We start from the raw sequence: 19,984 nt of genomic DNA, 5'->3' as shown, positions 1-19,984 counted from the left end.
TATAGAGATTTTTAATCTTTTAGAGCATCGTGTAATCATTACATCCAGGAATGGTAAGGAGTTATTTTGTTATAGATCAGCAGTAAATTTTATATCAGGATGTTGATTGTTAAGATGACGAAGAAAATCCATGAGAGATGTGCGATTGTGATTCCATATAATGAAAATATCATCAACATAACGTTTCCAAAGTTTAGGTTTAAATGAGAAGGAAGATATAGCTTTCTTTCAAAATCTTCTAGGAAAATGTTAGCTAGAACTGGGGGACAATGGGTTGCTCATTGCCAGGCCTTGTTTTTGTTGGTAAATGGAATCCCGATATCTAAAGTAACCAGAATGAATGCAATGTTTTAATAAAGCAAACATTTTTTTTGATAATTTTTCCTTTAGTAATGTAAGTACCTCGTCTGTAGGAACATTAGTAAATAAAGAGATAATGTCAAAATTTGCTAAAATGTCATTTTCATTAATGGAAATATCTTTGATATGAGAAACAAAATCTGTGGTGTTTTTTATGAACAATAAGGATTTATTGGAGAAACACTTGAGTTGCTTTGCTAGATATTTTGAAAGATTGTAAGTAGGTGAATCAATTCCTTCCACGATTGGGCAAAGAGGGGTGTTTTCCTTATGTATCTTGGGAACTCCATATATGCATGGTATAAGAGGATGTAGAGAGCTTAAAGAAAGGCGAACATTATGAGCAAGTTCACTCGTAGTCTTTAACAAGTTGTTTGTACGGTTTTGTAATTCTCTTGTAGGATCTTCCTGAAGAATTGAATAAGTCATGTTGTCTTCAAATAATTAAAGTTTGCTGTGATAATCCTCAGAGTTGAGGTCAATCGTGGGATTGCAGGTAAAATAACAATGTTATTATTCTTTTTAAGTTTTTTTTAGGGCTTGTCTTTCAGCAGGAGAAATATCTGTTGGAAGTTTAGCATTATTGATAATGAAATTCGATTCAATACAGAGAAGTTTCGCTAAATTTTTTATTTTGGACAAACCAAATCTATTGAACAACGTATAGAGGAGCATAAGAGAGACATTTCCAATAAAAGATCACATGCAACTGTGTTATCCAGTCATATTCTTTTTTTCAAACAATCCTAATGATAATCTCCAAAGTCACTTTTTTGCTGGGATAAATCAGAAAATATTTTTCGCTGTGGTGATGAGTTCGAAAGAAAAATTGTAGAATCCAGGGAAATCATCCTGAATACTTAAACAGCAATTTAAGTTATAACATCCCAGATAGCCATACTGCAGTTATTCAATATTGGTGTTCACGAGAGCCTGCATGCACACATGCAATAAACAATAGCGCGCCAGTTGGAACAACTTGAAAAAATACATTTTTTGTTTCGATTATGTGTTGCAATTTTTACCTGTAATTCCCAGTTTTTCAGATGCTTCAATGTTTTTTACTATACTCTTCCTTTAATGAATACCTGATAAAGGCTGTTATAAGCTGAAACTAGTTGTATTATTCTCATTAAAACTTTATAAGTTATCTCGGTTTAAGTCATTAAATCTATTTTTTAAAAATGTATCTCAACAACCGAGTATAAGTCTATGATTACACACACACACACACACATATATATATATATATATATATATATATATATATATATATATATATATATACTTTGACTAGGAAAATATTTTGTTGGAAGTTTTTTTTCCACTTGGTTAGACTATAATAAATTTAGTTTAATCCTTTATCCAAGTGTAAGCAAATCTGAAGTATCTTCAGCACTGAGGCAACTCCTGGTAAAGTGGACCAAGCTCTCATCACTCCTAGTCTTAGTATCTCCCATAATGCAAAGCACATCTCCTTGTGGACATGTATAATGCTATGCATTAAGGAAAGAGCCACTACCTAGACCAGTTTAGACCTTTATTGAGGTCTAATAATAAGGAGACACCTTTTGGAAACTCGTATAGGTAAATATGACTTCTCCATTGCTTCCACCTTAGTATCACCACCTCTGGGTCTGGCTCCCACTAATGAGACTTCAATAAAGGTCGAAACTGGCCTGAGTAGACCAGTTTCCCTTAATGCATAGCATTATACATGTCTGCAAGGAAATGTGCTTTGCATTATGGGAGACATTAAGACTATGAGTGATGAGAGCTCAGTCCACATTTACCAAGTTATCTCAGTTCTGAAGATACTTCAGGTGCAAACTTTGTTTGCTTACACTTGGAGAAAATATTTTGATATAAAAATAGCTATAATTTTCTGAGGAAATAAAAAACCATCAACCCACATGCTTGTTTAATTATCTATATACATGTAAATAATGGTGCCAAAGTCAATCACAACGATGTTTTCTCTTCTTTTTAAAATACTACTGCACAATAGGAACTGGCTTAAGCATCATTTTCTGGAAAGGAAAAAATAAAAAACAATTATTATTGACATCTAATTTTATAATAATTAGTCTCAAATGTGTTAATTAATAATACTATTAAATTCAATAGAAGGAAGCAAAGCTTATAAATGTTATTAATTAACACAATAATAACCACGCCTGTGTCGAAGCCAAACAAAATCCTCAAGAATAAAAACTCCCTTAATGATCATATATAAACATTCACGATAAAAGAATAGTGCCAAAGTAAATAAATGAATCATTAACAATAAAAATATTATATTAAAAATAAAACAAAAAACAGTTCTGCACCTAAGCATAAACCACAAGAGTTATACCAAATTAGTGCTCTCCAAATAATTGTCTAAGACTTCCTTGAATTTGTTTAAGGTATTTACTGCTATAATACTTTCTGAAAACTCATTCCAATAATTGCCTACTTTCATTAAAAGAATATGTTACCTAAATGAGAGTAATATCATATTACTTCAAAACTATGTCCCCTAGTATGCAATTCTTGGGAAAATGTAAAAATATTACAATAATTCAACTTATTCACTCTTAAATCGCTTTACAAACTTCGATGAAGTCTCCTCTTTGTCTTTTTCATAAGATTCATACTACAAAATCATCTTTTTTGAGTGTGTATGTGTGTGCACATGTGCACACACATACACACACGTGTGTGCACATGTGCTAAATTACTGACAATTAATGAATGAATTCCATTTGCACTCCTGGCTTCATTATTGTGCCACTGTTGAAAATTTCACAAAGTGAAATTTTGAACAGTGGCACAATAATGAAGCCAGAAGTGAATCTAGAAATAATGAAGCCAGAAGTGAATCTAGAAATAATGAAGCCAGAGTGAATCTAGAAATAATGCATTCAGCATTATTTCTAGGTTCTTTTTCATTGTCCATTGTTTTGAGTGTATTCCTTACTCAAATAGTAGGGTATCCTTGAATTTTGCTATTCAGATTTTACAGTTATTAAGTTGTTTGCATCAACAAAGTATCTTATTTAAATGGTATTGTTATTTATAAATATACCAAGGCATTAAGGTTATGTTCAAACATGTAGATAAGTTTAGGTGATGTCAGTTTATTCATCTGAAGTTTTGCAGTATATATAATTCACAACACATCATCATCAAATTCCTGATTTGTACCCTCAATGGGTGTACAGGATATGATAGTACTACATGAAAAATTTACATCATTAATAACTTCCTATCTACAATTTTCCTCCAAATCAGTCTGTTACTTGTCAAGACTCCAATATTACCAGATCTTATATTTCTATCATCTAAGGCACTTTGTACTGTATCAATCCACCTATTTCTTGGTCTTCCTCTGGGTCGTTTTCCTGCCAACCTGGCAGAGAACACTTGTTTTGCTAATCTTTCCTCGCCCATTCTGTTTAAGTGACCATATCACCTGAGATTAGCTCTGCTAACGCATTCATTAATACTGACAATGTCAAGTTCTTTCCTAATATCCTCGTTTTTAATATGATATTGCCATTGATGCCATCTGTTCACCTCTCTAATCTTTCTCAGGACTCTCATATTTGCAGTCTCTAGTCTTTGGTCAAGTGTTTTACTTCTGACCCAACTCTCAGATCCATTAGTTAAACTGGTTTGAACACTGTCTTGTATACAGCTAATTTAGTGTTCCAACAACACAGAGGATTAGCTGCTGTTTCATTGAATTTCTAACTAGCATCTTCAGAGCACAATTTGTCATGGTATACAAGTACTAATAATCAGTTATCAGTGGGAAGAGTTGTGGACAAAAGAAAAAGGGCATCAGTACATACAACCATATACTGAGGTTTGAGGAGTACACTTATAGATTGTTTATTAGACTTTCACAACAATGGTAGCATAAACTGTGAATCTCTTTACATCCACCTCAAATAGCATAAGAAACACATTTGCTACCATTGTTGTGAGTCTAATAAACAATCTATGAGTGTACTCCCCAAACCTCAGTATGTATGGGTGTATATACTGATGTTGTGAAATGGTAGCAAATGTGTTTCTTATGTTATTTGAGGTGGATGTAAAGAGATTCACAGTTTACAAGGTGAATTTTATATAATCATTCCATGAACCATAACAGGGTTATAGAAAATGGTTATAAATTTAAATTTTGCTATTATTCAGTTATTTTTGAGTAACAACTCTATCCAGTACTTGTGCAGTATAAATAAAGGTGGCAAGATATTTAGGGTTGTATAATGAGAGCTGTAATATTTGGCCTGAAAAACAAAGCATACAATGTCAGCAAAGATATCTTTTATAGGACATCTTTAATATGTTCTGTCTCACACTGGCAGATATTTTTATAAAATTAGGAGACAGATCATATTATTATAAAGAGCCTCCATAGCTCAGTCGGTATAGACGAAGCCCTTTGGTCGGAAAGGGCTTCCTCTTCCTCTATATTAGGTCCAATCCTGTAACAGTCAAGTAATTTTAGCTTTTTATAAACCTAATTTTAGTAATATGGAAATGAACTGTTAATTCTATCTCAATAGCTTACTAATTTGTCAATGCATATGTTATCTCACCAGTTTGTTTTGCAAGACCAAAATTCAAAGTTTTCAGGAGAGGAAAACCTTCCCCAACTTTGTATAAACTGAACTAATTCACCTTCAGATGAAACCCTTATGTTTCGTGCATCCTAGCCTTTCTCAAAGTAAGTGTACTATAGAGGTACTATCTACTAATGTTTTATGCTACTATAATACTGAGAATAACAACAAACTACTTGTATAGAATGAACAAAACGTTTCTGTTCTAAATGCATTTGCACCATTACTTATTACATTATAGAATAACAGAATAACATTATAGAGAAATTATGAAAATTATTTTAGTATAAATATACCAGCAAATAATAAAAAAATAGATATTCTGGGGGAAAAAAAAAGTGATATATATCTATTTTCCATGGCCATCTGTGCCGATTCTGTCGTTCTTTTAGTGATAAATTTACACAATTATATGTGTTAGTAATTGACACTAATTTAGGTAATTCTTACTGCAACGAACTTGTGGTGACCAGAAAAAACAGTTGGTTATAATGACCAGCTCGCCATAGTGAACTTTTAACTCTCATAGTTATCAGAATCTCATAGCACTGTGCCTATGAGATTCTGCTAATATATTTATCATTAGCAAAATATTGTGAAGATTCATTTTTTGTTGCCTTGTATAAATATAATCCTAATTCTATTTGTTATATTTAGAAATAATTAATTTGCAATACACTTGGTATATACAGCCGGCCTGGTTAGTCGAGTGGTTAGCATGTCTGCTCTCTAGTCAAAAGGCTGTGGGTTCGAATCCCGACGCGAGCATGGATGTTTGTGATTGTCTGTGGAAATACTAGTGGTGGTGTTGGGAGGTAGATAGCGTTGGTGTAGTTGCAGTTAGATGTAGTTGGCGGATTGAGTGGTGGAGACAGAGTTGTAGAGTAGATGCTCTCCCTCGATAAGTCTTTGGATTCCCTGGAGATGTCACGTAATAATAATAATATCACTAGCTAAGTAATGATCTGATGTCAATAATTATAAAATGCTTTACAATTATCAATATTAAATCAAAAATTCCACATTGCCAAAGAAAATTAATTCAGGTTAATTTTTAAAGTAAATGAAACTAGATAAGAAATTATATTCTTGTTTGATCCTTTACTGAGTACCAAAACAAGCCTTAAAGCACAAGCCATTAGGAAAAAGAAAACAGGACGTCCTTTTAAACGATGACTTCTAAAGCCGGAACAGGCCATGCTAGGCCTAAATCCTTGATATGCATGATGATGATCCTTTACTGAGGCATAAGCAAAGTTCATGGTTCATGACTAATCTACTTGTATATAAGGACTGTTGATTTCCCATCAATTGCTTCAGTATCCATAATGCAAAGCACACTTTCTCTTGAACATGTATATTGATGTACATTATAAGAGCAGTCACTATCCAGACTGGTTTAGACCTTTACTGAGGTGTCAGTGGGAGCTAGACTCAGAAAGATACCGAGGTTAAATCAATGCAAAAGTCACGTATTTCCATATAAATTAGAAAAATGCTGTATCACCATATTATTAAAATATTCTTGATCAGAGATAGTTGTGAAAACGTTTTCTGCTTGGTTACAAAGTAAATTATACTAGACAAGAAATTATATTCTTGTTTTAATCCTTTACTTAAGCAAACAAAGTTTGCACTTGAGGTATCTTCATAACTAGTGAAGGCTAATCAGATCAATGGATTTATCATTTTTTTTCTAGTCAGATTCTCATTTAATTTTAGGATTGCAAGGAAAACTGATACTATAAAATTAGCTTCAGACTTTCTCCCCATTGTAAGTTTGTTAATTTTCAAAATGTGCTCATCCAGCTTGTTCAGCAACTCTTTTAGAATGTTATCTGTTTCTAACACTTTCTGTTTCAATTCATATGGTATGTATAAGCTGCATCTTCTCTTCTTTTATAATTTTTATGCTTTCATGCTTTTTTAATATTCGTCATCATCATCAAATTCCTGCCATGTACCCTCAAGGGGTGTACAGGATATGATAGTACTACATGAAAAAAATCACTTCTTCTTATTGTGCTATCTTCTATCGAAGGTCAGCGACCATCTTGGCGAACAAACTGCGCTTGTCGAGAACAATCTTGGCGAACAAAAAATTACATTATTATTAATTTACTATCTACAATTTTCCTCCAAATCAGTCTGTTACTTGTCAAGACTCCAACATTATCAGATCTTATATTTCTATCGTCTAAGGCAGATTGAACCGTATCAATCCATCTATATCTCGTTATTCTTCCATCTTTAACTATGTAAAAAGTTCTTGAGTTCTAGTTATATGGATCACATAACATTCTGAGCTAAAAGAATAAAAAACTAATTGTGAGGTACAATTCGTGAACTTCGCAAGTTCAAAAATTGTAGTTTTTGTATACCTTTTTGTACACTTCTGCAGAAGAGTTTGTTAAATGTTTGTTTCAAAGGCATCTGATAGGGTGCCACATGATTTTTAAGTTACCACATATGGGCTGGGATACTAGGATTGCATTGTGACTGGCTCTCTGATAGATATCAGAGAGTTGTATATGGGGGGAAACAGTATCAGGGAGTAGGAAGGTTACAAGTGGAGTTCTGCAAGGTTTAGTACAGGGGCCATTACTTCAATCTTTATGTCAATGATATTGTCACAGGACTATAGAGATGTTCAGTTGTTTGCAGATGATGTGAAGCTTGGGAGAGTAATTAGTAATAGTGCTGATGTTTTGGTTCTTCAAGAAGATTTGAATAAGTTGGAAAATGAATTGGAATGTCATTTTAATGAAACTAAATGTAAGGTTTTCAAATTTTGGATTTGAAGGGGATGAAATAACCTTGGAGAGAGTGCAGAGATGGATAACAAAAATAATATCAGGACTGTACAATGTTGATTATGGGAATGGACTGAGGGCATGCAGACTGCAGCATTTGGTGGATAAAGAACAAACAAAGTTGGGGGGGGGGGATTATGATCGAGACATTAAGCTGTTGAAGGATCATTATCATGTTAACAATGAAGAGATTTTTCATATGGTAGAACGAGGGGAAGAAGCAAGCTCAAGAAGCCATCTCTGGAAGTTGCAAAAGGAAGTGGTGAGTAAAAAGGTAAGAAGTAAATTTTTTGCATGGAGAGTAGTAAGTGCATAAAATGCATTGCCTAAGAGGGTGCACAGACGGTGGATGAGTTTAAGAAGTGGTATGATAGACTTTGTGTTGACCTCTCACAATGAGTCTTGCGACTCCGAGGAGTTCAGGAAAATAATAATAATAATAAATATAAGTAAGACAACAAGTGCTATTTTACTATATACTAGCTAATTATAATGGAATCAATCATGAAAATGGTTTAACAATGGATGCATGATGGCACCAATGGCAGCTTGTCCATAAGGGTTGCAGCCCCTCTACTATAAAATGAAAGTTCTTGTTTTATTATTGCCATTCTTAAATTTTTTATATATTTATCTGAAAACCATTACTTTCTTGTTTGTAATACAATACTGCTCGATAGTATTTAATATTATTCATTTTGTAGCAATAGTTGTATTTTGCAATAGTCAATGTGCTATGCAGGCTAGGGCTAGTATACTCAATGCTGGAGCTGCATTCAATGCAGACTTCACTAAACAGCTACCTAGTGGGAATAACGTAGTGGGGGTAGCACGTGATGTGCGTGCAGTTTGGGCTGGTATTATTGTAGCCCCACCACTACAAATTCTTACATGCCACCAATGGATGGCATATGCACTTAGCAGGAATTATCACACACAAAAACATAATATGCATCATATCTGAGGTCTCTCTATGTGAAATTTTAGGCCATTTTCTCCTGTAGTTCCAGGTCTCCCTTTCAAGTATTCCAGCCATTGTTGTTTAGGTCTCCCCTTATTTCCTTTGCTAGTGGCTTCATCTCTGGCACTCTCCTTCCCACATAGCATGACCTTTCTCAGCTCAGCCTTGATTTCCTAACCTTTGAGTGAGTTTTTAATCTTGTCCAATCTTGTTATACTACTTGCAAGTCTGGTCTCTCAGCATTCTCAATTCAGATACATCCATTCTCTTCTCCCATCTCTTGGTCATCTGTCAGGTTTTACTACCATTTTATAGCTCTTTACTTTTAACTTGCAAGACACTCCTGTATCACAAAAGATACTTGAAACCTTTTCCCAGTTTATCCACCCTGACTGGATCCTACTATTGAGTTATGAGTCCAGGTATCCATCACTTTGGACACATGATTCCAGATATGTGAACCTACACACTTGGGCATGCATGTTGTGCCCTGCAATGATATACTTCCTGCTGCTTCACTACAATGCATGTACTATGTCTTATTTCTACTGATCTTCAACCCACTGTCTTCCAAAGCTTTACTCCATTGTTCAAGTCTTTTCTTCTGCTTCCTGTTCAGACTTTGTGCAAATCACCACATCATCATCTAGGGTGATTCAGTTCTTACTGTCTCTGTCAACATATCCTGAAGCATAACAAACAAGTTGGTCAAAGTTGACCATTGATGAACCCCGACTTTTACTGGAAATGACTCGCATATCATCTTTGTTTTGCTACCATCATACATGTCTTGTAGAAGATATACATACTTTTCTTGAATCATTTTCTTCATCATGCTTCTCCCTATCTCTTTTCTTGGAACTCTATCAAAGGCCTTTTCCAAATCAGTGAAGACCAGGAAAGTTCTATTACTCTCCTGGTGTCTTTCTATGAACTGTCTTAGGGCAAAGATAGCATCAATTGTTCCCCTACCAAGCATAAACCCAAAATGCTTTTTGATAATTGACATCAAGTCTCGCAATCTCCTCTCAATTACCCTTCCCCATACCTTCATAGTATGACTCATGAGTTTATTTCCTCTGTAGTTGTTACAGGACTAGATATCACCTTTGTTCTTATACATAAGAACCAGTATACTCTCTCCATTCCTTTGGCATCTTCTTAGTTTCAATGATTCTGTTAAAGGCATCCATTAATAGGGTCATGCCCAATTCACCTAAACTTTTACAGAGGATGTTATCAGGTCTAACTGCCTTCCCATTTTTCATCTTTCTCAGCACTTCCTCCAGGCCATTCTTGTTATGTTAGGAATTGACCTCAGTGACTGTTTTCGAGCTAATTACTTCTCTAGTAACCAGTATGGCTATGGTCCTTGGTTACACATAAATACATAAACTAACTTACATTATCACTAAAACCAGTAACTTATTATAAACTACAAAACCATTCGAAATATAGTATACTCTACTTGCATATGAGAAAACTTTTTATTAACTATAATAAAATAATAGCCAAAAATAAGTGTTAGTGCCAACAGAATATGATAGTAATACTTGAATTTTATTCTATAATACTGTAATGTACATTGAATTGTATTGTGAAATATTGTACATTGAATTATACAAGTTGAATAGTATAATATGTATATCTTGTATACGTGATGTGAATAAACTGTTAAAAAAAAAAAAATGGCCCCATGACCAGATCTCCTCCATCCTTTTGTATATTCATATTAATTTCATTCATTAATTTCTCAAAACATTCTTTCCATCTATCTAACATGTCCATTTCTTCAGACAGAACAGTACCATCATCTCCCTTAATCATCCTGGCTTGGTATATGTCTATCTTGGTATATGTATATATCACTCCATTTGTCTGGCTATCCTGAGAGCCTTTTTGACATCTTCATTATCCAGACTTTCATACAGGTTAGCATTGGCTTCAGCTTTAGTTCTTAGTACTGTTCTCCTTGCCTTTTTCTTTGGTTCTCTATACTCTATTCTGCTATTCTCATCACCTACTCTGTCCTACTTCTGCTTGGCCATTTTCTTTTCCCTAATACACTTTTTTAACCTTGTCACTCCACCACCACCACCATGTTCCTTTGTTCACCTTAATATTTCCTGTTGTCTGGCCCAACATCTCTTTCCCAATACCATGGACATTTTCCATTTTGTTTTCCCATTTTCCATTGGTTCATTTTCAACAATTATTGCTTATACCTTTTTAAAAAATTTTTTTTTATGAACTCTTCTCCAAGATTATTTTTTCCCAGCTTTCACCATCTTGTTTTGATGATCCCTTTTGCTTGCTTCCATTTTACCCCTTTTATTTTCACTTGGCTGAGTAGAAGCCTGTGCTGCTCTGCCACTATCTCTTTTGGTATTACTTTATAATCATTTATCTCCTTCATATATATTCTCTTTTACAGAGTATATAGTCCACCTGAGAGTGCCTCCCTAACCCCCATGTGTACCTGTGGTTTGATGGTTTGCTGTAGGTGTTCAATATAGCAAGATTCCCCTGCTACTGCAAAATCAGCAATCCTATCATCTTTGTTGTTGTTCCTTTCACCAACTCCATATCCTCCTTGTATTGTCTCCCTACTTTCACCAACATGACCATTAAGGTCACCCCACACACACAAAGATACATTCCTTACTTATTTATTATTCCTTACTACTTATTATTCCATAATAAGTAGATTCTAAAGAATCTACTTATTATGCATTCTAAGTCTCTACAAAAATTTTCCATTTCATCTTCTTCACAGTCAGCTTGAGGGGTGCATATACGCTCACTAAAGTAAGAATTTCACCACCAAGGTCTATATACACCACAATTATTCTATCTGATATTCCATTCACGTCTCGCACACATTTCCTTTAAGTTTCTCGATTAAGCACAATTCCCACTCTATTCTGTTGTCTGTTTATGTGACAATAAAATAACTCGTACACTTCTCTAATCTCTTGTGCTGACTGTCTAGACATGACAATATCATGTCTAGTCATCATCCATCAAAAATCTCACACATGCAGACTTTAATTATGCACAGTGGCGTACCTGGGGGGGGGGCAGAATGGGATAGGCCTCCCTGGGCAGTACTTTTCATGTGAGACACAATTTTATTTTTAGATGATTCTTTTATTTATATTAACTTAGTAATTTTTATTACTTAATTAATAGTTAGTTTTTAACAACTATACTGACAACTAAAATAAACATAAACATAGTGTTTTAATTTATTTCCCCTATATGTCGTTTTGACTTCAAAAAGTAGTATTTTTGGCGTGCATTGAGACGGGCAGCAAACTCAGGAACTGCCCCAGGCGACAAAAGCTCTAGCTACGCCACTGGTTACGCACATGTGAGATTCTGTACATTTTGTTTTTCAATGTGATAATTCCTGCTAAGTGCATATACCATTATGCATCCATTGTTAAACTATACTCAACAGTTGATTCCATTACACTTAGCTGAATACAGTAAATGTATTTTGTCATCTTTAATGGTAGATTTTTTTTTAATCTCAGAGTTTTATATGGTCTCCATATGCCATTATGTTGAAATCATCAAGAATTTCAACATAATGACAGAAGCCTGAGAGCATCATATCATCTTTAACTTACATTTAAGAAATATTTATGTACACTCATTCTCCTGAATAAGCGTACAAAAAGGAATGCTAAACTGGGTGAGAACTAGAACCCTTAAGCATCCCTCAATTTTTAGTGAGAATGGTAAATTAAATATAGAAATAAGTAACAGAATAAGCAAAACTGGCATGTCAGAGAGCCAGTGAAATGTCTAACACTCCCTGCATTAGCGACATATTTCAGTAATGCATTACTGGAATATATTGTAATCCAATATATGTAATACTGTAATCCATTCACTGAGCGTTCTTCATGTAAAAAATCTACTCCTTACACTCTTCTTCACCACACTCTTATGTAACTTCTAGAGATGGCTCTGGTTCTTCCTTCTTGCCTTCTACTTTTTATACAATCCCATCTGAATTAATATAATAAAATCCCTTCACTAACTTAGATGTCTCTCTCTCTCATATCACCTCTTTTCCTCTTATCCATCAAACTCTGCAATCCACATTTCTTCAACCTCTCCATAGCCAGCATTCCAGAATCTTGATCCTCTCCAATGTTTTCACATCACATTGAAAACCAGGTAGTCAAAGTGTGGTCTGACCATTGCTTTATATAGTGACATAACCACCTTCTTATTCCTACATGTTAGAATACTTCTTATCATAGCAGCACTATGATGTGCAGTCTTTGCAACACTTGCAATATGCCATCTACACTTCAGTTTACTGTCAGCCATCACTCCTGAATCGCGAATCTCATTAACTTGTTGCAGTACAACACCATCAATATAGTATACAGCCTTATATTTCTCACTCCAGATGCACTTATTAATATTGAAACTACTATTTCACTTTTTTGTCCAGTTAAAAGTCCTGAAGGTAATCTGGTATCAGGTAAACTGAAGATTCCCAGTCAGTTTACCTGATATATTAAGTGGTGTGTCTAAACCCTGGACACGCCACTGGTTACCCTCCTTGTTTAAGACACTGCTCCATCATGTACAACTTGCTGGTATCGTTCAGAGAGCTGATCACCAATCCATCTAACATATATACTACACTCATAACAGCATCCCCTACTGTAACCATGTTTTTTGGTAATTAAATTTGAATGCCTATTTGAAAAGGAATAATAACATAATAATTTTCACAAATAATGATGGTAATATAAAATTTTTATTTTTGATTAATATTTGGCTCTTTTTAGTACAAGATGTGACAAAATTAGGAAATGACAACAAACTTGACAAAGCTGGAGATATTTCAAAATGTAGCGGACAACGATATTTTTACCCTGGTTGGCCGAGTGGTTAGTGTATCTGCTCTTCAGCAAAAAGGCTGCAGGTGTGAATCCTGCCGTGGACATGAATGTTTGTGATTGTCTGTGAAAATGCTAGTGGTGGTGGTGGTCAGTAGTGGCATTGGTGTAGATGATGATGACTTCATCTGCTGACTACTTAGCATAGTTGGTGGATGAAGTGATGGAGACAGAGTTTTAGAGTAGGTGCCCTCCCTTGATGAGTCTTTGGACTCCTTGGAGGTGTCACGTAATAATAAAAGTAATAATAATAAACTAATAAAGCAGTTTTTTTTTTTTTTCAGTTCCTCAATCCTTTTGTATATCCCCATTTATTTCATTCATTAATTTCTCAAAATACTCTTTCCATCTAACACATCCATTTCCTCATACAGAACAGTACCATCCTCTCCTTTAATCATCCTGGCTTGGTATATATAAAAAAAGGTTAATGTGTACTATTGTTCTTGATGTTTTGGTGAAAGATTGACAAAAATTTATTTGAAAAATGGAAAAAGAAAAAAAATCATTTATATTCATATTTAATAAGTTTAACGAAAATACAAAATCTTTAATTTTGAAAATAACTGACAAATATTAAAAATATGATTTTTAAAATTTATTATTGTTATTTTTTAAGTACTTGTCATCAATACGTAATACTGACTCACCAGACTCTTTGATGGCTTGCTTCCAAAGATCAGAAAGTGGGGCATTCTGGTTTCCCTCAAGTATCTTGTGAAATTCTATGTATCTAAAGTATTCTAACCTATGGCTAAAACAAGGAAAAAAACAAAAAATTACACACAAAGACAAACACTGTGTGTGTGTGTGTGTGTGTGTGTGTGTAGTTCATAAACCTGAATGTATTATGCATAAAATGTCCTCCAAAATGACATAATAGCATGTAGATATTACACTTCATTCACTGAGAACATCTCTTATATATATATATCATTTTTATATATATATATATCTCTATATGACATCTTTATATCACAGATCACTGACATCATACTAGATGATGATGTTACACCATCATAAAATCACTAACAATACCTCTCGTACTTGCTTTTTATCATTTTTCCAATGACAACCTAGTCTAGCTAATACATGGTGATTTTATTTTAAGCTGCTTTTTAAGTTATTTCTTTCTTTCTCTATTTTATACTATTTTCACATTCTTGATAATGTTAATATCTGTTTTACATTCTGTGTTCAATGTGAAATAACACTGAATACGGAAGTAAACAATGATTTGTATGATAAAACATCAATGCAAGCTATGTGAATACACAGCTGTGCACTGACCGAGATGCTCCCAGGCACATGGAATTGTTTCCATGCAGCTGAAATTTTCTTTTAAAAAAAACTGCTGGTCACTATTTGCATGTATTTTTGCTTTCCTTTCCTGATGAACTACCTATTCAAAGTAGTTTATCAACTGCCTTTGGATTAGTCAAGTTAGGTCATGTGATCTTGGTGGCTGTCAAGGAATGAAATAAGTGGCCTTCCTATTTCCTATTACAGGAAAGTGATGATTGGCTGGAGTGATTGCTTTACTAGTCATCTAGTGGCAGAAACCTTAAGTAAGATGTGATAGACTCAAAGCCCTGTACAAAGGTGACTTTTTAAAGTGCTGTCCAGTCATCAAGTTGTGTAAAAATTATCTGCTCAGAGTAGGACTGCACAGCTATAAAAAAAAAAAATGTCATGCAATAATTAGAGGGATTATTGCATGACATCCAAATTTGATATGCTATATTGAAAAGATAGGCTTGCTGACCTTGTTGACTGAGTGGTTAGCATATCCACTCTCCAGCCAAAAGGCTGCAGGTTCAAATTCCACTGTGGGTATGGATGTTTGTGATTGTCTGTGAAAATACTAGTGATGGTGGTGGCCATTAGATGGCCTTGGTGTAGATCATGGTTTCTCAAACTTTTCCTGTGACAGAACACTTCACAAATCATGAAATTTTAATGGAATACCTTGGTTAGAATTGAGTATCATCAGTCTCGTATTTAATGTAAAGCTAAGTGCACACCATTGACACAGCAGACTGTATCACATCACAAAAATGTGACAGCAGTCATGCCGGGCAGCAGTACATCGCATTGACCTTGCTTGTGACCGCACGTTTCCTAGAATAGATACCTACATACTTCACTAGCACTTGGAGGTGTCAAGGCCAGCGTGTGCTGGCCTTAATAGCACAATACACATGCAAAGTGAGGAGCACCTGATTTTCAAACATGTTTGAACTTATTGCAGCATTTAAACCTTTCCATGTTCATATTAATTTTGATTTTTCACGGAACACTTATTATTCGCTTTCCATGGAACATAGTTTGGGAAACGCTGGTGTAGATGATGGTAGTTGCGGTTCGCTGTAGTTGGTGGATTAAGTGGTGGAGACAGTGAGTTGTGGAGTGGGTGCCCTCCCTTGATGAGTCTTTGGATTCCTTGGAGGTGTCATGTAATAATAAAGTATTATTCACATGTTATTGTGTCAGTCAGATTTTTGAACTGTGTTCAAAATCTGACTGACACAATGTGTGCATATATATAGAGCACACATTCATGTTTAATTTACATATACAGTAAGCCCTCGATTTAATGGACAAAATTTTCAGTCCTTATGTCACATATGAAAATTAACACCCTGTTAATTTTAAAATGCTTTTAACCAAGATTTACTTATGATTAAATTAACAGGTTATTTTTTGTTATTAATTTCCTGTTATTTTTAACAAATTTTGGCAAATAGGCCATCATGTGTTGGAAAAACACTGCAGTAATTTAGCCGACATAAATGAGTCACTGCTCATAAAACATGTTTGGCAAATGATTAGGATGTGATCACACCAATCGCACTGTAATTGGTTCTTTTATCGCATGGCGTGACTTTCTGCAGCATTTTTATTATACACATTTTCATAATTTTAGGGAGTTAATTATAAAAAAACAGCAGAATTCAAAAGTTCAAAAAAAACTTGATAGTTTTTTCAAAGCAGGATTACCTAAACCAAGTGCACCAACACTGAACATTAACTTCACATTAACTTATCTAAAAAGTGTGAAAATTGTGTGTAAAACAATTTTTTTTTTGTTATTACAGTGCTAATATTGATAAAATTGCAGTATAATGTTACAATATTTTTATTTTAAAAAATCCGCAATTTAACAGACTTTCGATTTAATGGACACCCCTTAGCCCCTATGTCTGTTAAATCGAGGGTTTACTGTATAACCATTTATCCATCTTTCCTTTTTTCATTCAATATTCACTTTAAATTCAATTCATGATTTCAGTTTTTAAGAAACTAAAATTGTCATTCTCAAATGCATTCGTATTTCTTCTGTAGCCAGTCCAGCAATAGAAATAAAAAATAATTACAGTAACATCTGTTATTGTAATTGATTTTTATTTCTGATTAATATGTCTATTTTCTCATTTTTCAACAAGTTTTTTTAATTTAATATTTTATATTATTACTTAACAACAGAGGCGGCTTGTGCATAGGCACTGCGGAACTGCAGCACCCCCAATTTTTCTCGATATATAAATATATTTATTAATTTATTTATATTTGCTTGTAATATTTAATTTTATCATCAACAATCCTATACAATTCTCTTATTTTGTATAAAAAATAATAAAAATACATCTTGTAGCACTTAGGAGGGCGAAGGCCGCTAGCAGCACTGTGTTTACCACAGTGTCATATTGCAATGTGCGCAAGCATATGCATGTCATAGTGAGATGCGAGCTATTAGCGTAATGCAGCACTGTCCATCGCGCAGTAACACTGTTGTTTATATGCAGTTTGCGTCAGTAGTAGAGTGTTTGTAATGCTTATCGTGTTTACTCCGTCTCTTTAAATATTTGGACATCACAATCAAAGGATTTAATTGTGATGTCCAAAAATCGCAAAAAAATAAAATCCATTCCTTTAATTGTAATTAAAGGAATGGATTTTATTTTTAAGTAATTTGGAATTATACTAAACTGTATAATGTTATCGATAATAAACAATATTTTTTCATGAAACAAAACAGGAAGAGCATATTTTATTTTTAAATAATTTCTAATTATACCAAACTGTATAATTTTATCGATAATAAAGAATATTTTTTCAATTTTTACAATAATTTTGATATTTTATCCAAACATGTATACACTCTACTTACAGTGTGTATGTATATTTCGAAAGTTGCAGCACCCCCATGATTTCAAGTCACGAGCCGCCACTGCTTAACAATGAACTAAGACTTTAGAATTAAGCAAGTGTGCTTGTCTTTGTTCTTTTCTAGATTGGCAAAATGGATATTCTATAACACCATATACATATAGAATATCTATATGTGTTATTTATCTATGTATAACACATATAGATATTCCATGTGCAAATATTAAATTTCTCTTAACACGTGCACGCAAACTTGTAATTTAGTCATTATTAAAGACTTCTTTTTGACAATCTTCCTCAAATTGGTCAATTTTCTGTTAGGACTCTGATACTGTTAAATCTTATAATTTGATCATCTAAGCCACTTCTAACTGCATCAATCCATTTAGATAATGATCTTCCTCAGGGTCTTTTTTTTTGTTCCTTGGCATCAAACACCTGTTTTGCTTACCTTTCCTCTCCGATTCTATTTAAGTCAGCATCACCTGAGATTAGCAAATTGCATTCTTATTGGCTTAAACCACAATGCAGAATCATTGTACAATACGACAGAATTTCATTCCAGCTAGGGTGTCGCCTGGTGTTCAACAAGTCCCATGTTGTTTTTGTCAGGGAACCAGGGATAACAGTGCAAAGTCAGTCACTGGAACAAATCCTGGAACACATCCCAACTCAACATCAGCAGAGGTCAAGATTGGTACTATCAATGTAAGAGGCATCAATGAGAAAGAAATTGAACTAGCAGAAGAACTGGATAAGTACCAGATCTATATAAGAGGTGTGACTGAAACAAAGAAGAACAAAAACAGGTGAGCTCTTTCTAAGCAACAAATACAAAATGTTATATTCAGGCAATAACAACCAGGGAAAAGAAGGAATAGCTATAGTGTTCAACACTAAATATGAGGATAATCATCTTGAATAACAGGCAATATCAAGTAGAATGATGTGGATCTATTTCAGAATGGGGAACTGGACAATGTGACTTATTTGTGTCAGTGTTCCCACAGAAGATTCTACTAAGGAAGAAATGGAGGAATTTTTTGAGACATTAGAGAAGGGAGATGACACAATGAAAAAAGTTGGTTTCTTGTTGGAGATCTAAACAGTAGAATAGGAAATGATTACCAGACATATAGAAATGTTTTTGAAAAATTTGGAGCAAAGAGCAAAGCTAATAATAATAGTAAATATTGGATTTCTGTTCAGGACATATACTAGTTATTACTAACACCATGTTAAAACATAAAAATGCACACACATTCACATGAAAAGAAGATGCAAGACAAAAAAAATCTCATTGACTATGTTATTATTTACACACTGGTTCAGGACACAAGAGTATACAGAGGACTGGAAACTGAAAGCTCTTTAGTTTTGAGCAGGATAAAAATTGAATTTCATATTGAAAAGAAGAGTGTGAAAGAAAGTTTTAAATGAATCAAAGTTATCCTACTCAAAACTAAAGAGCAATCACTTTCAGTTTTTCAGAAGGTGACAAATATTCTGGAGGCTGTTGAAAAAGCTCAGAAATGGAGGAAAGTGTAAAAGGAATCAGAGATGATAAAGGTGATATGAAAACTGAAGATAAAGATATTCTAGATGTCTGCAGTAATTACTTTGAAAGATTGCTAAATGAAACAAGTAGTATCAGTATGATGGTAGAACTCAAAAGGAATGCAGTCAAGAAACATATCCATACTTGAAGTAGAAAAAGCCATCAAAAACCTGAAATGTGAAAGGCTGCTAGAGGAGATGATATTTGACCAGAAATGCTCAAATATAGAGGTATAAAAGATTTACAGTGGCTGCACTGCATAATCCAGAAGGCCTGGTCAGAGGGTTTCCAGATGGTTGGAGTAGAGCTATTATAGTATCCATGTATAAAATGGGAAATAAAAGTCAATGTGAGAATTATAGAGGTATTTCCCACTGCCTGTTCCTGGTAAGATTTATGCAAGTATACTTGAGAAACAGCAAAGAAAAATAGTAGAAAAGATGCTTGGTGAAGAACAAGCTGGATTCAGGCCAAACAGATGTTGTTAGGACGACCAGATTTTCACTTTAAGACAAATAGTTGAGAAATCTTGGAACTATAACAGATTTGTATTTAAGTTTCTATGAAAGGTGCCA

General features: G+C 34.0%; 1 protein-coding gene across 3 annotated transcripts in view; it reads right to left on the bottom strand.

Moving 5' to 3' along the window:
• Nucleotides 1-2,255: 2,255 nt before the first annotated feature.
• LOC150104883 (UPF0462 protein C4orf33 homolog) overlaps nt 2,256-19,984 on the bottom strand; it is a 150,497-nt gene continuing 132,768 nt past the window's right edge. For all 3 annotated transcript variants that reach the window (XM_090395392.1, XM_090395391.1, XM_090395394.1), the window contains 2 exons: nt 14,332-14,435; nt 2,256-2,390 (listed from right to left, as the gene is read on the bottom strand). In XM_090395392.1, the coding sequence (XP_090251518.1) occupies nt 2,377-2,390; nt 14,332-14,435 (118 nt within the window). In that variant the 3' untranslated portion in view covers nt 2,256-2,376. The remainder of the gene's footprint in view (nt 2,391-14,331; nt 14,436-19,984) is intronic.

The sequence above is a fragment of the Typopeltis vanoorti genome, chromosome 7, assembly GCF_054136105.1.
Source record: "Typopeltis vanoorti isolate ZY-2024b chromosome 7, IOZ_Tvanoo_1.0, whole genome shotgun sequence".
Classification (NCBI taxonomy): Eukaryota; Metazoa; Arthropoda; class Arachnida; order Uropygi; family Thelyphonidae; genus Typopeltis; species Typopeltis vanoorti.
The sequence above is the reverse complement of the archived record's forward strand: the minus strand, read 5'-3'. Positions and strand labels throughout refer to the sequence as shown.